This window comes from Ranitomeya imitator, chromosome 5, assembly GCF_032444005.1.
Source record: "Ranitomeya imitator isolate aRanImi1 chromosome 5, aRanImi1.pri, whole genome shotgun sequence".
NCBI lineage: Eukaryota > Metazoa > Chordata > Amphibia > Anura > Dendrobatidae > Ranitomeya > Ranitomeya imitator.
The window spans coordinates 56,166,042-56,187,442 of NC_091286.1; the positions used below are offsets into that span (position 1 = coordinate 56,166,042).

The following is a 21,401-nucleotide window of genomic DNA, read 5'->3' on the forward strand; positions in this document are numbered from 1 at the left end:
TCTATGATATGTGATCACGACTGGTTTCAGACTTGTATTTGGCAGGGCTGCGGATGAAAGCCTTCTTCTTCCGTTAAGCGGGGCTTAACAGAGGAAGAAGGCTGCCATCCGCAGCCCTGCCGAACGCTAGTGTGAAACCAGCCTTTATTGGAATACCCCATCAAGTAGTAGTGGTCTACAGTACAACTGGGACCTGCGAGCCCTGGAATAGAAATGTAGGGTAAAAGTTTTGACGCAGTGTAAATTCTTATCACGGAAGGAAGTCAGTGCTCGTAAACTATTATCTGATATGTTAACCAGTAGTTTGTTGCATGTTCCAAATCCATCGCTGCACTGCGCTCCACAACCGATGAGGATGGCAAGTATTACACATGCTCATTGCTGTATTCAGAATATGCACACTGGCTTGGCCAACCTGACATATGTGGAGGAAATTTGATTTCTGCCAAAGAGCCATAACTCATTATTTTGCATGCTCCCAAAGGTTAATGTGCACTGAGTGCATGGTTGGCGATACAAAGAGCAGGGATCCATGTTTATGCATAGAAGTTAATTGGAGCATTTGGATGACAAAAGATTATGAAAACATGGCAGACAGAAGCTAGACAGAGTGATGGTGAATGAAAGAATTTAATTTACTACCCATATAGTTTAATAGAGCCAAGAAATCCTATGCTTGTTGGCAGTTTCTGAAACTTTACTACCAAGACATATTGTTTTATTTTACACTGTCAGTAGAAAATCAGACATATTTTTTTTTTAAATCTTTATTATTATCAAAAAATGTAGGTTACACCATTATATTCTTAGACAAAAGGGGGCCTCATTATCTATATATATAATTGTCTAACGTCCACTTCAGTCTGTTTGTCTGTCGCGGAAATCCCACGTCGTTGATTGGTCGCGACCGGCCGCGACCAATCAGCTATATTGGGGCGGGATTTAAACACCGCTTCACTTTTTACTATTGATGCTGCCTATGCAGCATCAATAGTAAAAAGATCCAATGTTTAAAAAAAAAAAAAAAAAAAAAATCATGATATTCTCACCTTCTGGCGGCCCCGACAGCTTTTCCCGATCCTTGCGATGCTCCGGTCCCAGTAATGCTTTACGGTAATGACCCTAGATGATGTAGCGATCTCGCAAGACCGCTACATCATCATGGGTTATTGCCGCAAAGCATCACTGGGAAAGGACCTGGTGGGAGCATCGCTAAAGGCCTGGGCTGGATCCGGGGGCCGCCAGAAGGTGAGTATATAACTATTTTTTATTTTAATTCTTTTTTTAATCATGAGGCATCCTCATTCACACGTTATAGAGATTAATCCCGCTATACATGCAGTCTAAAATGTAATGGCTGTCTGCGTGTCTCCCGATGTAAACAGGGAATGTGCAGCCACAATAAGCAAATGCTGTGCTATGCAATATACTACGTGGGCTGTGTTATATACTACGTGGCTGTGCTATATACTATGTTGGCTGTGTTATATACTATGTGGGCTGTGCTAAATACTACGTGGCTGTGCTATATACTACGTGGTTGTGTTATATACGTGGGCTGTGTTATATACTACATGGGCTGTGTTATATACTACGTGAGCTGTGCTATATACTACGTGGCTGTGCTATATACTACGTGGCTGTGTTATACTACGTGAGCTGTGCTATATACTACGTGGGTGTGCTATATACTACGTGGGCTGTGTTATATGCTACATGGGCTGTTATATATTACGTGGCTATGCTATACACTATGTAGATGTGTTATATACTACATGGCTGTGCTATATACGTGGGCTGTGCTATATACTACGTGGGCTGTGCTATGTACTATGTGGGCTGTGCTATATACTATGTGGGCTGTGTTATATACTGCGTGGGCTGTTATATACTACATGGGCTGTGCTATATAGTATGTGGCTGTGCAATATACTAAGTGGCTGTGCTATATACTACATGGCTGTGTTATATACTACGTGGCTGTGTTATATACTACGTGGCTGTGTTATATACTATGTGGGCTGTTATATACTACGTGGGCTGTGTTATATACTACGTGGGCTGTGCTATATACTATGTGGCTGTGTTATACTACGTGGCTGTGTTATACTACGTGGCTGTGTTATATACTACGTGGCTGTGCTATGTACTACGTGGCTGTGTTATGTACTACGTGGCTGTGCTATATACTACGAGGGCTGTGGTATATACTACGTGGGCTGTGCTATGTACTATATGGGCTGTGCTATATACTACGTGGCTGTGTTATATACTATGTGGCTGTGTTATATACTATGTCTAGGTGCTATATACTACGTGGGCTGTGTTATATGCTACGTGGGCTGTTATATATTACGTGGCTATGCTATATACTACGTGGCTGTGTTATATACTACGTGGACTGTGCTATATACTACGAGGGCTGTCCTATGTACTATGTGGACTGTGCTATATACTACGTGGGCTGTGCTATATACTACGTGGGCTGTGCTATATACTACGTGGGCTGTGTTATATACTGCGTGGGCTGTTATATGCTATGTGGCTGTGCAATATACTATATGGGCTGTGTTATATACTATGTCGGTTATGCTATATACTGCGTGGGCTGTGCTATATACTACATGGCTGTTCTATATACTACATGGCTTGCTATATACTACGTGGGCTGTGTTATATGCTACGTGGCTGTGCAATATACTAGATGGGCTGTGTTATATGCTATGTGGCTGTGCAATATACTATGTGGCTGTGCTATATGCTACGTGGGCCGTGTTATATACTACGTGGGCTGTTATATGCTATGTGGCCGTGTTATATACTACATGGCTGTTACATACTACGTGGCTGTGTTACATACTACGTGGCTGTGCTATCTACTATGTGGCTGTGCTATCTATTACGTGGGTTGTGTTATATGCTATGTGGGCTGTGCAATATACTAAGTGGCTGTGTTATATGCTACGTGGCTGTGTTATATGCTACATCGGCTGTGCAATATACTACGTGGCTGTGTTATATGCTACGTGGCTGTGCTATAGTTCTCTGTATCTGTGTATCATGAGTCATGGTATGTGTTAAAGGGGGGGGGGCCCACTGAGACTCTTTCGCCCTGGGCCCTCAAAAACCTGGAGCCGGCCCTGGCTTCACTGATTGGTCGCGCCCGTCCGGGCACAACCAATTAGCGACAGGCGCAGTCCGGCCGCGAATTGGCACGGGATTTGAACCACGCTTCGCTGATTGGTCGCGCCCGGCCAGCTGAATCCTGTGTATTCATTGCATTATTCTTAAATCTTCATAAATAAACTACATACATATTCTAGAATACCCGATGCGTTAGAATCGGGACACCATCTAGTTATTACATAGTACAGATAAATTGTATTCTAGCTCCCGTTGCCTGTATCCAAGAGATGCTAAGAAGTCCATGTGCATATACACTGCTCAAAATAATAAAGGGAACACTAAAATACCACATCCTAGATATCACTGAATGAAATATTCCAGTTGCATATCTTTATTCATCAGATAGTGGAATGCATTGAGAGAAATAAAACATAAACATAAATATGATAACTGTAAATCAAAATTAATATCCCATTTAGGTCTGGATTTGGAATGATACTCAAAATCAAAGTGGAAAATCGAATTACAGGATGATCCAACTTCAGTGGAAACGCCTCAAGACAAGGAATTGATGCTCAGTAGTGTGTGTGGCCTCCACGCGCCTGTATGACCTCCCTACAACGCCTGGGCATGGACCTACTGAGTGAGCGGATGTTCTTCTAAGGGATCTCCTCCCAGACCTGGATTAAAGCATTAGTCAACTCCTGGACAGTCTGTGGTGCAATGTGGCATTGGTGGATGGAACGATACATGATGGCCCAGATGTGCTCGACTGGATTCAGGTCTGGGCAACGGGCAGGTCGGTCCATAGCATCAATGCCTTCACCATGCAGAAACAAGGAGATTTCTCAACGCATTCCACTATGTAATGAATAAAGATTTTCAACTGGAGTATTTCATTCAGTGATATCTAGGATGTGGAATTTTAGCGTTCCCTTATTTCTTTGAGCAGTGAATATTCTTCAAGTTGTATAAAGCCATACTACTAACATTTATAGAGCTCATGCAAATATATAAATGCAAATTCATTTATATAATTTATACAATGCGATTTTCTGGATTTTATTTTTGATATTCTATCTCTCAATGTTAAAATTAACATTAACATTAATTATAGCTGACAACCATTTGCTTCCAGTTTACTAAAATTACCAGGAAAATGGCATCACAACAATCAAACAGAAGTATTCACACAACAGGGAGAACGTGGACAGAAAGGATGATGGCTGTTTCGCGCTGCCGCGCTTCTTCAGGTCCTGATCAGGACATCAGGACCCGTAGAAGCACGGCAGCGCGAAACGGTCGTCTTCCTTTCTGTCCACGTTCTCCCTGTTGTCACCTGCACATGTTCTAAATAAAGGATTTGTGTTTTTCAGGATCGGTGAGTACACTTCTGTTTTTTCTTCATTTTGGACTTATACATTACTGAAACTGAAACTAGCTGTGGAGATTTTGGGTTTTCAAACAGTAGTGGTGCAGTGTTATCTTTTCTTCAATTTTCAAAAAGAGAAACAATGTTTTCAACTTTTGACTTTTAGTCTCTATATCTCACCATCCACTACTTTTCGGATCGTGAGACATACATCATTTTATAGACAATTATCTTGGCTATCTCATACATAAATATGACTTGCAACTATTTTGCATATGATTAGTTATGCAGATTCTTGTCATGTCACTGCATTATTAGGGTTTTTCTCCTGGTGGTGGAGAAAACTTTTTCTTCCTGTATACTACAAATTACAACCTGGTCTTACATTCCCTAATAGCTCAGTGTGCTATTAGGTTGATTTCCAAGCGAATGGTCACTGATTCGAATCAAGGAGCAGACACACAAAAAAAAGATTTCTGAAGAAAAGAGAAATGGCATCATCCAGCTCATTGATAGCGGTCTCTTGGCTAAGAAAATTGCCAAACTGCATCAGGGAGTGCCAAAACGAAAATGAAGTCCGTCCATCCATTCAGAAGCCAAAAGGTGGACATCCAGGAAAAATATCAGAGTCAACAAGTTGGCTCATCACAAGATCTATAGGTTCTGGTGCAACAGACACTGCTGTGGAGGTGGCTCGTATGCATCGTAATAGTGAGATCTCAGATATCCATGCCAGCGCTGTGTGACGCACATTACATAAGACTGGTAAAGTGGTCCGAAAAAAGGTGATGAAGCCTCGGCTTCAATACCGTAATAAAAAAGTACCAAAAGTAGACAGGAGAAGATTGGAAACGCGTAATGTGAAGCGATGAGAGGAGTATCAATAGACTAGGCTCTGATGGGAGCAAATGGGTCTGGAAGAAACAAGGGAAAAGGGGCTAATGGATCAAGAAATTGAAGAAACTGTTAAATTCGGTGGAGGAAGCCTGATGATATTGGGGTTGTTTCACAGCCAAAGACATTGGATAGTTGACAAAGATCGATGGTGGTCTTAGTGCTGAGCTCTATGTGAGTATCCTACAAGATTTTTCACTTCGTACACTCGAGTACTACGAATATGAAAAGGACAGCAGTGTTCCAGCAGGACAACGACCCTTAGCATATATCAAAATTGGCGAAGAAATGGTTCAATGACAATGGAGTAGAGGTGCTGGGTTGGCCCCCACAGTCCCCAGACCTCAACCCATTCGAACACTTGTGGGTAGAGTTGAAGAAAAGCTGTATACATACCCAAGTGGGTCGACCAGTATGCAACAACTTTGGGAATGCATAGAAGAGACCTGGGATCAGATTTTGGTCAAGACCTGCTTAAATCCGATCAAGAGCATGTCTAGAAGGATTCAGGCAGTGTTGAAAGCCAAAGGTGGATTTACAAAATACTAACAAAAATTTACATTTAGATTTTTAGGAGCAAAACAGTGACATGACAAAAATCTGCATAACTAATAATATGATAAATAGTTGCAAGTCATATTTATGCATGAGATAGTCTACAAAATTATGGTAGTCTCATGTTTGAAGCTGTAGTGGGATGGTGAGATATGGAACTTGAAAGTCAAAAGTTCAAACACTGTTACCCTTTTGCTCATCAGTATAATCTGCGCCATCCTCTCTTCAGGCACATATGTTTTATATTTTATATGTTATTTAATCATTTACTAATAAACTCAAATTTTAAGGATTTATGTTTCACTTCTTTTACCCTGTGCACGTAATGAGATTTATATACGTCACAGGGTAAATACATAACGTGTGCACACACCTGTAGAATATATTCACATATATACACTTAACCACCACTATCCAGCTAAGCAGTGGCCATTTATTAGGATGGCAGAGATCTGTGGTGAGGAACGCACATTCAATCACTCCAGTAAAAATATGGCAATGTCAGATTGCAACAGTCCATCCCATAGGATGTTACAATTCTGATGAACTCCAGTGTTTACTGTGCAATACGTCGTACAATCCTGGCTCCATTGTGCGCTTTTTTTTCAAGCAGTGGACTACAACAGGTACACGGCCCTCTCACATGGGTGTGTAGAATTATAATGTGCGATGCAACACCTGAGGAGCTTTCAAGATACTGTACGAATAACAAAAAAGTGATAATAAAGCCTATTTCCTAGTAACTAATCATATTAAAAGTGTCATTTCCTGCACAGGAAGATCAAAATACCACCCAGGAATTTAAAGGGGGTTGTCTCATAACAGCTATACAGCAGAGGACGAGCACTCTGCTGTATCTGAACTCCCATAGCAGCGAATGGAGAGAGCTGGCTCACCCATGGAGAGCACTACTGTCATTGTGGTCCGCACCAGTCAGAACGAGGGACCCCCATTCTAAAAAACAGGCGCTGGTCCCATAGGTGGCACCCAGATGGATTATACATTTATCATGTGGATTTACCAATTGTATAAAAAGGAGCTGATCAATATCAAAGTGGTGGAAAAAAAAAGTAACGCAACATACTAGCACAATTATTCAACATCTATATATGAGAGGCATGCATGTATTCGGAGTGTAATGATATGACAGAGGGGTGCTTGTTGCAGTGATGGTGTTTCTTTGTTTTCACCATCTTGCATTTTATTTATTTTACTCATTTATATAGCGCCATTAATTCCACAGAACTTTACAGACATTATCATCGCTGTCATCATTGAGGTTCACATTCTAAATTCCCTATCAGTATGTCTTTGGAATGTGGGAGGAAACCAGAGAACCCGAAGGAAACCAACCCAAACACGAGGAGAACATACAAACTCCTTGCAGATGTTGTCCTTGGTGGGATTTGAACCCAGCGCTGCAGTGCTAACCACTGAGCCACCGTACAGTGCTAACCACTGAGCCATTTTAAACACATTCTCCTGATCTGTCATTTCAGAGGACAACAATACGATGTACTGATCCAACCATCAAACCAGATTTGCAGCTTTGCTGTCCTCACTCTCACATCTGGATACCATCTGATTTACTTTTTAACACCTAGATACTGTGCTGCCGAGTCACCAGCAGAGAAGACGATTCACGTTCTCCTGGATTCCATCATACCGGTGTTACTGCTGTACTGAGAAAGGTGCTTTTTATAGTCTTGCTCTAGGTTCTTTACCAAACTGCATCTGCTATTAGTACAAATCAGTTAAGCAAATAGAAAAAGTTGTGATTATAAAGATTGATGGAAAAAAGGTGCTTTTTTTTGTGACACGGTTGTTATTTTGTTTTGCTACTTCCATGCAGACATCATCCTGAAATGAGCTGGTGCACAGGAGGATGGAGTTAGAGAGAGCACCACTTTCTGGACTGTCGTGTGGCTCCTATTTCATAGAGTTGAAGGGATAAAATTTCTCTTTGTTGTAAGGAGACTTACAGGCCATGCAATGCTCCCCTGGGGATTTAAACGTGCAAATAGCCTCTTCACAGAAAAAAATAACCACAGGCTCTCTTAGTGCCACCTATTGGAGGCAGCAATTTAAAAATATGATGTTAATTACTCAAAGGGCCTTGCCACATGACCAGATAAGAACTCAAACCAGAAACTCTATTTGCAGACGTGCTTCGGGATTTTTGCCCCTTATCAGTGCAAAGCAAGAGAACTGGTTGACTAGAAGGGTCCTAAACACCCAGCCAACTAATTCTAATGTTTTGCACTGATGTGGGGCAAAATCCCTGAATCCACGTGTCTGCAAACGGAGTTTCTGGTTTGGATTCTAATCCTAAATTATGTGGAAATGCTATTTAAAAAGTCAATATTGACTTTTAAGACTGCTGCCTCCAATAGGTGGCACTGGAGACCCTGTGTTCTTTTTCTATGAAGAAGCTATTTGCATATCTAAATTCCTAGGGGAGTATTGCATGGCCTGTAAGTCTCCTTATAATAACTTGTTGGTCTCAACAAGGAGAAACTTTACCCCTTTGATCCCATCAAATAGAAGTCATACGGCAATGTATTAGAGCCTTATGCACCTATATAGCGGCACTATTTATCCATGTGCCTCTATTAGGTGGTGAGAGTTCCTGTACTTTTTCTCTCTGAAGAAGCTATTTGCATATTCTGATTTCATATGGCTGCATTTAGAGATTTTTTTAATGACACATAGTGTACAAACGGAATAAAAAAATAAATAGTGGCATGTTGATTATATTGATATATTCGTTCCCAAAAACAGATCTACAATTTTTTTTTTCAACGGTTAATGTGAGCAAATATTATCTAGGGGTAACAAATACATGGTTGTAAACTTGTACTTTGTATATTTGTGTCTCCAAATAAGTGAGAAAAACAAAGTGCACCCTCTTTGAACTTCTGCATTTGACAAGGTGGTCACACTTGCTGATGAACAATCAAGGGCATTTGATTAGCAGCACCTGGCAGCTATTTACACTCCATTTCTATGGAAGCAGTAAGGGTGTACTTAACTTTTCACTAATGACACAATATAATTTGTCTTGTGTCCTCCTTCATCTCAGTTTGTAGTTACCTAATTTTAGGACCAGACAGTCACGTTCAGGGGCATACAGCAGATATTCAGTAGTGGACATGTGTCTACATTGGCAATGATGCGTAATGTGTAATTTACCTTTGGTGGTGATGCAGGCAAACTGAACACTCACAGCTAGATTCCCCCCTGCGAGCGTCCCAGTGGGTGAGGACATGTCCAGGTAGAAGGTTCCTATAGCAGTAAACCTAGCAAGTAGGAATTGTCCAATGCGAACTCCATTGAGAACAAGATGTCCCAATAAAAGAGGTGTAGACACCAGTTTTTCTCGTACGAGTACTATCTGTGTTTTTCACATATAGAACCCGCACCTATAATAGATTATGGAGTTGTTCACATGCCCGTGTATTTTTGTGGACAGAGTAAGTTTGGTCACACCTGCTCATACAATCGTTTTTCCGTGTTCTTATTAGAATGTGCACATTGTAAATTCAGACTGACGGCAGCAAAACCACGAAGGAACACAAATCACATTTCCTCCTCCATGCTTCACAGTGAGCACCAAATAAATAATAATAACACTGGGGAACAATTTAAAAAAAAATTTCTGTTGAGTTAGGTTTTTGAGCTGATTTATACTAAAATTGGCATGCTGATTCCAAAAATGTAGTCAGTTTTTTTCTAGCACGTCAAGTTTTTCCTCCACAACTTACCTGCCAGAGAAGCACAATTGCACTGATATCTGTAATAAGACTTGTTATCTGATTACAATTCGACTCATATAGAGCTACGTGACAACTTGTAAGAGTAGTCACAACTGAGACAGTGTGGTGAGAGGTGTGTGCAGCTCCCAATACGTCATAATTATCAATATCTTTACACAAAAAATTTATCATAGTAGGAATAAATAGGATTTGTGATAGCTTTTCTCTTTACATTGGGCGCTTAGGCGTAGGAGTGGGGTGTTTTGAGAAATCTAGTCTATAACACCTATTCTGGTCTGCTTCATGTGTGTTTCTTTACTCACTGCTTCCATACATGTTCCTTCATGGTTTTATTTCCTTCAGTCTGAATCTACAAATGTGTATATTTAAATAAGAACAAGGAAAGCTAGTGCATGAAGAAGCGTATCCAAGTTTTTGACATTTTATATCTACAGACAATATCTGCATATACTAGTATATGAATTAGCGGCGCTCGTGAGATGGATAGGCATAGCTGCGGGTGCTGCTCCTCACCACACAGAGGAGAAAAGGGAGCTATAGGCAACAAAAATATATTTTACAATATTGTACCTGCGCTTAGCCTAACAAAATACTTTAGTAAACATTAACGATGGGTGGAAGGAGAGTTGTGAATCCGTCTATGGGCGTGTATGGCAAATCTGGGATTGATCGTGTGAAGGGACTGAAATGGGAAACGGTACACAAATAGGTAACAGTATCAAAATATGTAACTACGATCACAAGTAGTGAACCACTAAAAATGGGATAATATCAATAAAAACAAAAATAGAGTGAACTATATGGGACTAATAAGTACCTATATAGTGAGTTACTTATATAGAGCTATAAAAGGGGGGACAGAAGACAGAAGAAAATGGTAAGTAATATATATACAGTGGGGCAAAAAAGTATTTAGTCAGTCAGCAATAGTGCAAGTTCCACCACTTAAAAAGATGAGAGGCGTCTGTAATTTACATCATAGGTAGACCTCAACTATGGGAGACAAACTGAGAAAAAAAAATCCAAAAAATCACATTGTCTGTTTTTTTTTAACATTTTATTTGCATATTATGGTGGAAAATAAGTATTTGGTCAGAAACAAACAATCAAGATTTCTGGCTCTCACAGACCTCTAACTTCTTCTTTAAGAGTCTCCTCTTTCCTCCACTCATTACCTGTAGTAATGGCACCTGTTTAAACTTGTTATCAGTATAAAAAGACACCTGTGCACACCCTCAAACAGTCTGACTCCAAACTCCACTATGGTGAAGACCAAAGACCTGTCAAAGGACACCAGAAACAAAATTGTAGCCCTGCACCAGGCTGGGAAGACTGAATCTGCAATAGCCAACCAGCTTGGAGTGAAGAAATCAACAGTGGGAGCAATAATCAGAAAATGGAAGACATACAAGACCACTGATAATCTCCCTCGATCTGGGGCTCCACGCAAAATCCCACCCCGTGGGGTCAGAATGATCACAAGAACGGTGAGCAAAAATCCCAGAACCACGCGGGGGGACCTAGTGAATGAACTGCAGAGAGCTGGGACCAATGTAACAAGGCCTACCATAAGTAACACACTACGCCACCATGGACTCAGATCCTGCAGTGCCAGACGTGTCCCACTGCTTAAGCCAGTACATGTCCGGGCCCGTCTGAAGTTTGCTAGAGAGCATTTGGATGATCCAGAGGAGTTTTGGGAGAATGTCCTATGGTCTGATGAAACCAAACTGGAACTGTTTGGTAGAAGCACAACTTGTCGTGTTTGGAGGAAAAAGAATACTGAGTTGCATCCATCAAACACCATACCTACTGTAAAGCATGGTGGTGGAAACATCATGCTTTGGGGCTGTTTCTCTGCAAAGGGGCCAGGACGACTGATCAGGGTACATGAAAGAATGAATGGGGCCATGTATCGTGAGATTTTGAGTGCAAACCTCCTTCCATCAGCAAGGGCATTGAAGATGAAACGTGGCTGGGTCTTTCAACATGACAATGATCCAAAGCACACCGCCAGGGCAACGAAGGAATGGCTTCGTAAGAAGCATTTCAAGGTCCTGGAGTGGCCTAGCCAGTCTCCAGATCTCAGCCCTATAGAAAACCTTTGGAGGGAGTTGAAAGTCCGTGTTGCCAAGCGAAAAGCCAAAAACATCACTGCTCTAGAGGAGATCTGCATGGAGGAATGGGCCAACATACCAACAACAGTGTGTGGCAACCTTGTGAAGACTTACAGAAAACGTTTGACCTCTGTCATTGCCAACAAAGGATATATTACAAAGTATTGAGATGAAATTTTGTTTCTGACCAAATACTTATTTTCCACCATAATATGCAAATAAAATGTTAAAAAAACAGACAATGTGATTTTCTGGATTTTTTTTTCTGTTTGTCTCCCATAGTTGAGGTCTACCTATGATGTAAATTACAGACGCCTCTCATCTTTTTAAGTGGTGGAACTTGCACTATTGCTGACTGACTAAATACTTTTTTGCCCCACTGTATGTATCTCCAGGTAGTGCACTAGATACATAGCAAGTGGGGATCCAGTACCTGTCATGTAAATAATCATGGGGAGAAAACAGGTGGAGTTGTACTTAGAATGTCCGTACACTCTTGGCAATAATGGCAGACAAAGTCGTTGTACTTCGCTTTGGTAAGCGCTGTCTTTAGAAGTCCTCAGGCGGCTGGTGCAGGCGCTGTCCCGGCCGGTGACGGACGCTCGCGTGGCCTGTGTTGAATCCTATGCGATGCTGTGCAGGACCTGCGGTGACATTCGGGTCACGTGCTCGTTCGTCACGTGGTGCCCCTAGTGGTGCTACGGTGCGCTGTGGGAGCCAAAACCAACGCGTTTCGGAAATGCCTCGGTTTCCTTCATGCTCCCACAGCACACCGTAGCACCACGTGACGAACGAGCACGTGACCCGAACGTCACCGCAGGTCCTGCACAGCATCGCATAGGATTTAACACAGGCCGCGCGAGCGTCCGTCACCGGCCGGGACGGCGCCTGCACCAGCCGCCTGAGGACTTCTAAAGACAGCGCTTACCAAAGCTAAGTACAACGACTGTCTGCCATTATTGCCAAGAGTGTACGGACATTCTAAGTACAACTCCACCTGTTTTCTCCCCATGATTATTTACATGACAGGTACTGGATCCCCACTTGCTATGTATCTAGTGCACGAACTGGAGACACATATATATATTACTTACCATTTTCTTCTGTCAGGTAATGCACTTCCCAGGGTGTTAGTTCACTAGCCCCCCCCCCTTTTTATAGCTCTATATAAGTGACTCACTATATAGGTACTTATTAGTCCCGTATAGTTCACTCTATTTTTGTTTTTATTGATATTATCCTATTTTTAGTGGCTCACTACTTGTGATCGTAGTTACATATTTTGATACTGTTACCTATTTGTGTACCGTTTCCCATTTCAGTCCCTTCACACGATCAATCCCAGATTTGCCATACACGCCCATAGACGGATTCACAACTATCCTTCCACCCACTAGGTAACCACCCATCGTTAATGTTTACTAAAGTATTTTGTTACGCTATGCGCAGGTACAATATTGTAAAATATATTTTTGTTGCCAATATCTGCATATATATCTAATTAAAGAGGACCAGTCACAAGTTCAAAAGTGCCCAATTTTTGCTCTTTTTTTGTTACTGCTCCTTCCCTGAGTATTCCAGTTTTTTTTAAACATGACATATGGTTCCAGTGGTATGGGTCTTTTTATTTAGTGCTAATTTAAAGGGCGAGTGGCACACAGGGTAATAATGCAGAGCAGCCTAAAGGCACGCCCCAGAGGATCCCGTGAGCCACGCCTCCTTCCTAAAGAGAATCAAAATTAGCATTAAATAAAAGGACAATATCCCTGTAACATTATGGCGGATTAAAAAGAAAATGTAATACTCTGGGGAGCAGCAGGACTAAAATAAGAACGAAAACTAGTGCAGCAGACTGCATCTTTTGCATCCTGTAAACAACAGATCGAAACGGATATGTGCACAAATGTATGTTAAAAGTACATCTATTTGACTTACGTTTGTATTTACAAAGAATATAATGTATAAATGTTTCAGATTAAATACATGGTGTAAAACAGGCCCAACAGAATCATATAAAGTGAGGCATAACAAAACAACAAAAATGAACACAGGGAAAAAGCAGTGAACAAGTTAACTCCTACATTGTGACATGCAGGATATTTCTTTCAAGCCTTCTGCATATCTTGAGATACCAATGCCTTCCTTAGAGATGCCACATGTCCTGTTTGTGTGCCAAGTTAAAATGCACTCAAAGACTTTGAGATGAGTAAACAAGGTCATTCTGGGATGGGCCAAGTAATAGATTAAGGTAAAATAATTGTCAAGCTTCTCTGTCAGCAAAGAGTTTATCTTGGCGCAAGGAACCTCCAACTATACATAAGACGTTTGATGAAGACTGTATGTCAGATGCCTCTTTTGTCCTCGGTACCTTAAGTAAAGGGATATTGGCGTATATTTGTATAAGCAGATATCTAACTGTACTGTTTGTATGTGCAAATAATAATGCAATATAATATTCCTTCTTAAAGATCTTCAATGTTCTAGATCTCAACGTTGGCAAAACAGTAGCAAGGAAATTAATACTTTCTACAAGTCTAAATCCTCATCTAAGTCCCAAGGAAGTTTTCTTTTGGAATGACATCAATGGTTAAACTACAGCGACGTTAAAGTGAAATTCTCAGCATTGGAATCAGGTTGTGTTAATGTCTAGTTCACTATGCTGACTCATGTAGGTTTTTCAGAAAAAAACATAGAAAAAAACATGAATAATCATTAGAGGGAATAAGTCAGTAGGATGAACCCTCCAAAGCCATCTAACATAGGCATGTAGGTCACAGAAATTTAATTAAAATTATACCTTGATATCTGCGATCCGATGTCTTAAGGTACCGTCACATTAAGCGACGCTGCAGCGATATAGACAACGATGTCGATCGCTGCAGCGTCGCTGTTTCGTCGTTGTGTGGTCGCTGGAGAGCTGTCACACAGACAGCTCTCCAGCGACCAACGTTGCCGAAGTCCCCTGGTAACCAGGGTAAACATCGGGTTACTAAGCGCAGGGCCGCGCTTAGTAACCCGATGTTTACCCTGGTTACCATTGTAAATGTAAAAAAAACCAAAACACTACATACTTACATTCCGGTGTCTGTCGCGTCCCCTGCCTTCAGCTTCCCTGCACTGTGTAAGCGCCGGCCGTAAAGCAGAGCGGTGATGTCACCGCTGTGCTCTGCTTTACACTGCTGACACAGGATGCAGGAGGAGTGCAGGGAAGCTGACGCCGGGGGACGCGACAGACACCGGAATGTAAGTATATAGTGTTTTTTTTTTTTACATTTACAATGGTAACCAGGGTAAATATCGGGTTACTAAGCGCGGCCCTGCGCTTAGTAACCCGATGTTTACCCTGGATACAAGTGAACACATCGCTGGATCGGCATCACACACGCCGATTCAGCGATGTCAGTGGGTGATCCAGCGACGAAATAAAGTTCTGGCCTTCTAGCTCTGACCAGCGATCTCACAGCAGGATCCTGATCGCTGCTGCATGTCAAACACAACAATATCGCTATCCAGGACGCTGCAACGTCACGGATCGCTATCGTTATGGTTCTAAAGTCGCTCAGTGCGAAGGTACCTTTACTCCAGAAAAATCAAAGTTTTTCTTAATATGTAAATGAGCTCTTAAAATCTATGGGCTGGACATAGATCTCCCTAAGAATCTGCCTCAATACATTATTTAAAAAGGAAAGAGGGCGATAACAGTGTGAGATAAGTAAATCAGATTGTCAGTCACAACTTGCCTCACACTGGTAATGTCCATTCTCATATAAAATAAGCTCTGGAGGCAGATTTCCAGGCAGATCTATTTCAGGTCAACAGATTTTAACATTTACCGTATTTTGTGGATTACAAGACGCACCGGACCGTAAGACTAATCCCAAATATTAAGGCAGAAAATAAGAACAATTTTTTTATGTAATACGATGGTGTGTCTTATTGTATGATTTTATAGTAGCTTACCTGAGGAGAGGCTGTGGTGTAGCGGGGTCCCAGGAAGCAGGGTCGCTGCTGCAGGCAGCTGGCGGCAGCAGCAGAATTGGAGCAATGCTGTGGGTGCTGGGCTGAGAGGAGGGGGTGTTCAGTGGTGCAAGGCTCCGGGCTTTCAGAAAATGTTGGCGGAGTCCCCGAACTTCCAATCGTTTTCACTGAGGTGAACATCGTGAAAATAGCCGCAGAAAGTGACACACTTGCAGATTGAGATCTCAGGAGCCAAAATCTCAATCTGCGCATGCGCCGCTAGAGGCAACTATTTTCCTGAAGTCCACTGCAGTGAAAATGATTGGCAGTGCGAGGACTCCACTGTGACATTTTGTGAAAACTCGAGGCCCGACGCAGCCTCGCACCACTGAACACCCCCCTTCTCCCAGCCTGGGGCTCGCAGCATCGCTCTACTCCTGCTGCCGCCGGCTTCTTGCAGCAATGGCCCGGCCTCCTGAGAACCCGCTCCACCGGAGCCATGCCCACCTCGCTAAGCTACATTTGGATTATAAGGAGGTACCCCCGTTTGCACCCCAATTTTTGAGAGAAAAAGTGAGTCTTATGACCTGAAAAATACGGTACATAATAAGAAAAAGGTGGATTTATCTGGAATAAGACATCTGAGAGCAGATATCAAGGTATCATTTTATTCAGCTACCTATGACCTGCGTGCCCATATAGATGGCTTAGAACTGCGGATCCTACTGACAGATTTCCTATAAAGAGTAAAGGATTCTGAGTACAAATTTGTGTCAATGGGATGGGGTGACTCTCTGGACTCCCGAGCATGAGCCTTGGGTCAAGAAGATCAGTGCATCCCATCATATGTGGTCAGGAAAGCTTTTGCAATTTTTTTTTATTGCCAAAACTTTCTTGCTTAAACATGATGGGATCTAAATATACAATGTCATATGGAGATTGATTAAATGCCAAAATGTTTATATGGCTGAGCTCTGCCTCGTGGTGAGAGAGCCACTGGCTCATCATCCTTACAAGTCTGTTTCTGCAACTCCTCCAAAAGTAAATGGAGAAGGTACCATTCACCAACTTCAGCAGAATATAAAGTGGCTCATGAGAGAGATCATGGTCTGCCTATCTAAACGTAGGTTGTAATTCTTACGACGGTAATATGGGACCATAATGCTCAATTAACTTCACATCTAAATACACATCTTTTGCCGTGGAAATCAACCACGGCCACGGCCCAAGGTTTGAGCTTCAGATGTCCTGATCTTGTATATGTGGCCAAATTATCACACTGTCTTCTCATGATCTAGACATCCAGGTGCTCATTTTGATCAATCAGTATACTTTACACAGACAAAACCTTTATTGCTGCCAGTCATGAGTATGTGGTTGCTTTGTACAGGTTATTTCATGTAACAGGCATTATATGAAAAAAAAGAAAAACAAATAAAAAGAAAAAAAAAACAGACAAAATGGCTTGCTCTACGATTCTTCGAAACAATGCAGGTAGATACTTGCAATGACAATAACACTGACTCGGTAAAGCGTCCCTATCCAGACATCTTAATTTGATGCACTGAAATTGGTTCAATTATGCTGTATGGTGAGAATAATAACATGGGTTGTTACATGTGACGTATGGGCGACTAATGTTACCCTAGATATATTTTCTGTATTTTCGGATGTTTCCGTTTTGCATACACTGGTAAGGTATACAACTTAAAAATTCAGGTAGATATAGAGAACAGGGTCCCCAATGTCACAAAAGAATTTGGTCCATCAAACCCTCCCAAAAAAAATATTTTATGCCTATACATTTTCACTATTATTATAATGATACGAATAATCTTGTCAAGACCGGCCATGAGAGCAAAGTTAAGGGTGAGAAATAAATCTGAATGAAGTTTAAAACATGCCTGTCCATTAATACAAAACTTACAGAAAAGCATGACCTTCTGCCTTCATCCCCCACAACTAGTTAAAACTAGTACGTCGAGGAACTGTCCTGATTTTTAGACTCTTTAACTTGCCATCCTCTCTTTTTAAGTGAGCAGTATCTCTTTATCAACATTCTGCCAGCACTATAGGTTCCTTAACGTTTCATTCTCACTTCCCAGCATGCATTGCTCCTGATATTGTCCAATGAACTTGCCTGCCCCAAACTGAAAGTCCACCTCTTTATTATGACTGCATATAGTGTGGCAGACAGGAGAGCAGGAGCAGAGAGGCAAAGTGATCTACTGTGTATTGAGGTGTCATTTAAGAAGTATCGTTTCTCCTTGCGAAAATAGACATGCTAAGCATGCCGAGATGAGGAGACTTAAAGCCGCAATGCTCCTCTGGGAAATATGCTAATTATGCAAATTGTCTCTTCAGAGAGGAAGAGAACTAGAACTCTAGTGCCACCTATTGGAAGTAGAAATACTACAAGTCAATGTCGACCCTCTAACGAGCCTTGTCACATATTCAGAAGACTGATCTTGATTAGACGCACATCTGATTCATGAATGTCTGCATATCTATGTGACTGTCAACTGTATAACCAACGTATAGGACTAAATATACATAACCGAAAGCACAGGAAAAGGAAAAAAGCCTAGGTTTGTGCCGAATCAAAGTGCAACTACGTAGTGTTGTCCTCCATAAACTCACAGCATGTCACCGTACAATCATCACGATCTTCACCTTCTACTTCCCAACCGTCACATGTGTGAATGAGGCTCGGGAGGGCAGAAACGTCTGCTTTTTACTACTTCTCACATGGTTTGGAGACCTGTATATTTTTTCTCTTGCTGTAATCCTATTGCTAATTAATTCAGTTACTATGTATGGGTAAAATAATTAGAAAATATCCAACAATTCTAAGTACTGGACAAAGAAAACTCTTACCTGCTGCCTGTGATGTTTTTCACAGAGGAGACCCTTTCTGAACACCTCTCATCTTGACTCAAAGAGAGATCAACAAAAGCTTCGCTCGCAGCATCCAGTCTATCTGCCGTCACCAAAGACTCTGAATGTAGAGAAAAGCAACAATTTCACGTAAGAACATAAGAGAATAACCATTAAATAAATTCCTATTTACAAGAGACATGTAAGACCCTTCTGACCCCACACTATTTTTCTCTTTCTTTCCTCCTCTCACCTTCTAGCTTCTTTTCCTTCCCAATTTATCCACCCCAGGGTTTCCGTTTTCCTCTCCTTTACTGTCTTTATTTTTCTATAATTCTATCTTGTGTTCGTCAGTCCCAGTTAATGATGAATTAACATCTATAGCCCAAAGGTTAGAGGCTAGCAACTCTATGTCCATAATTAATTAAGTGTAAAATGATTATTTAAGTAACTAGATGATGGCCCGATTCTACGCATCGGGTAGTCTAGAATATGCATGTCTACGTAGTATATTGCACAGCCCACGTAGTATATTGCCCAGCCACGTATACTGCCCAGCCACGTAGTATATTGCCCAGCCACATAGTATATTGCACAGTCACGTAGTATATTGCACAGTCACGTAGTATATTGCCCAGCCACGTAGTATATTGCAGTCACGTATATTTTCCAGCCATGTAGTATATTGCCCAGTGACGTAGTAATTGCCCAGACACATAGTATATTGCACAGCCCACGTAGTATATTGCCCAGTGACGTAGTAATTGCCCAGACACGTAGTATATTGCCCAGCCACATAGTATATTGCCCAGTGACGTAGTATATTGCCCAGTGACATAGTATATTGCCCAGTGACGTAGTATATTGCCCAGCCACGTAGTATATTGCCCAGTGATGTAGTATATTGCCCAACCACATAGTATATTGCCCAGTCACGTAGTATATTGCCCAGTCACGTAGTATATTGCCCAGTTACGTAGTATATTGCCCAGTTACGTAGTATATTGCCTAGTGACGTAGTATATTGCGCAGCAACGTAGTATATTGCCCAGTTACGTAGTATATTGCCTAGTGACGTAGTATACAGCACAGAGCCACGTAGTATATTGCACAGCGAAGTAGTATACAGCACAGAGCCACGTAGTATATTGCCCAGTGACTTAGTATACAGCACAGAGCCATGTAGTATATTGCACAGCTAAGTAGTATACAGCACAGAGCCACATAGTATATTGGCCAGTCACGTAGTATATTGCCCAGCCAGGTTTGTCACAGGTTAAAAAATAAACATATACTCACCTTTCCAAAGGCCCCTTGTAGTCCACGGCAGCTTCCGGTCCCAGGGTTGGTATGAGCGTAGGACCTGTGATGACGTCGCGGTCACATGACCGTAACGTCATCGCAGGTCCTTCTCGCGCAGTTGCGCAAGGCCTGTGACGACGTCGCGGTCACATGACCGTGACGTCATGGCAGGTCCTTCTCCCATACCATCTTTGCCACCGGAACCTGCAACGGAAGATGGCGGCCGGCGCGAGCGACTACGGAGGGTGAATATAGCAGGTTTTTTTTTTTTAATTATTTTTAACATTACATTTGTTACTATTGATGCCGCATAGGCAGCGTCAATAGTAAAAAGTTGGGGACACACAGGGTTAATAGCAGCGGTAACGGAGTGCATTACTCGCGGCATAACGCGGTCCGTTACCGCCGGCATTAACCCTGTGTTAGGCTACGTTCACACTAGCGTTGTGCGCCGCTGCGTCGGCGACGCAACGCACGCAAAAACGCGGCAAAAACGCTGCGCTTTGCGACGCATGCGTAGTTTTTTGCCGAAAATCGGACGCAAGAAAAATGCAACTTGTTGCGTTTTCTTGGTCCGACGCTTGCGGCAAAAAAGACGCATGCGTCGCACAACGCAACAAACAAAACCGCATGCGTCCCCCATGTTAAATATAGGGGCGCATGACGCGTGCGTCGCCCGACGCTAACCCGACGCGCACTAGCATAACGCTAGTGTGAACGTAGCCTTAGCGGTGACCGGGGGGGGGAGTATGCGGGCGACAGGCACTTACTGCGGGGAGTAAGGAGCGGCCATTTTCTTCTGGACTGTGCCCGTCGCTGATTGGTCGCGGCAGCCATGACAGGCAGCTGGCGAGACCAATCAGCGAATGAATAACCGTGACAGAAGGACAGACAGACTGAAGTGACCCTTAGACAACTATATATAAGATGATTCAGAATTGTTAACTATCATTCTCAAATGTTCCACAGGTTCCAATAGTATTACTATCTGTTTTGCATTGTTTGCATGTTTTACTTGCCTTAAAGCAGGGGTCCCCAACCTGTGGCTCACGGGCACATGAATTGTGGTTCGCGGCTGTCTGCCAGCTTGGTGCATTAGCTCCAGTTCTAGCAAACAGGCATGAAGAGCACATCTGAAAATGGTGAATTTTGTGAGCAGCCCTGTACAGAAGAGCAGATCTGGATGCACTGATCTTAGGGGTATTGAGATGATTTAATTATGGTACGCTGAGACAAGATGACACCACCTGTCAGAGGAGGTGTTTGAAGCTGGGTGCGACAGTGTCTTGGGAGTGCTTTATAGGAGAATACTCAATTGCGGGTATTGTGTGAACCCCTGGATCTTAGTATACTGCTTTGGGGTGATTTTTGTGGAAAAGCTTTAGTTACCATTATGCCTGTAATGGGGGCTTTGGTTGTCACTAT

General features: G+C 42.2%; 1 protein-coding gene across 1 annotated transcript in view; it reads right to left on the reverse strand.

Moving 5' to 3' along the window:
* WDPCP (WD repeat containing planar cell polarity effector) overlaps positions 1 to 21,401 on the reverse strand; it is a 380,247-nt gene that overhangs the window by 22,448 nt on the left and 336,398 nt on the right. The window contains exon 15 of the mRNA XM_069768696.1: positions 18,675 to 18,795. Within this exon, the coding sequence (XP_069624797.1) occupies positions 18,675 to 18,795 (121 nt within the window). The remainder of the gene's footprint in view (positions 1 to 18,674; positions 18,796 to 21,401) is intronic.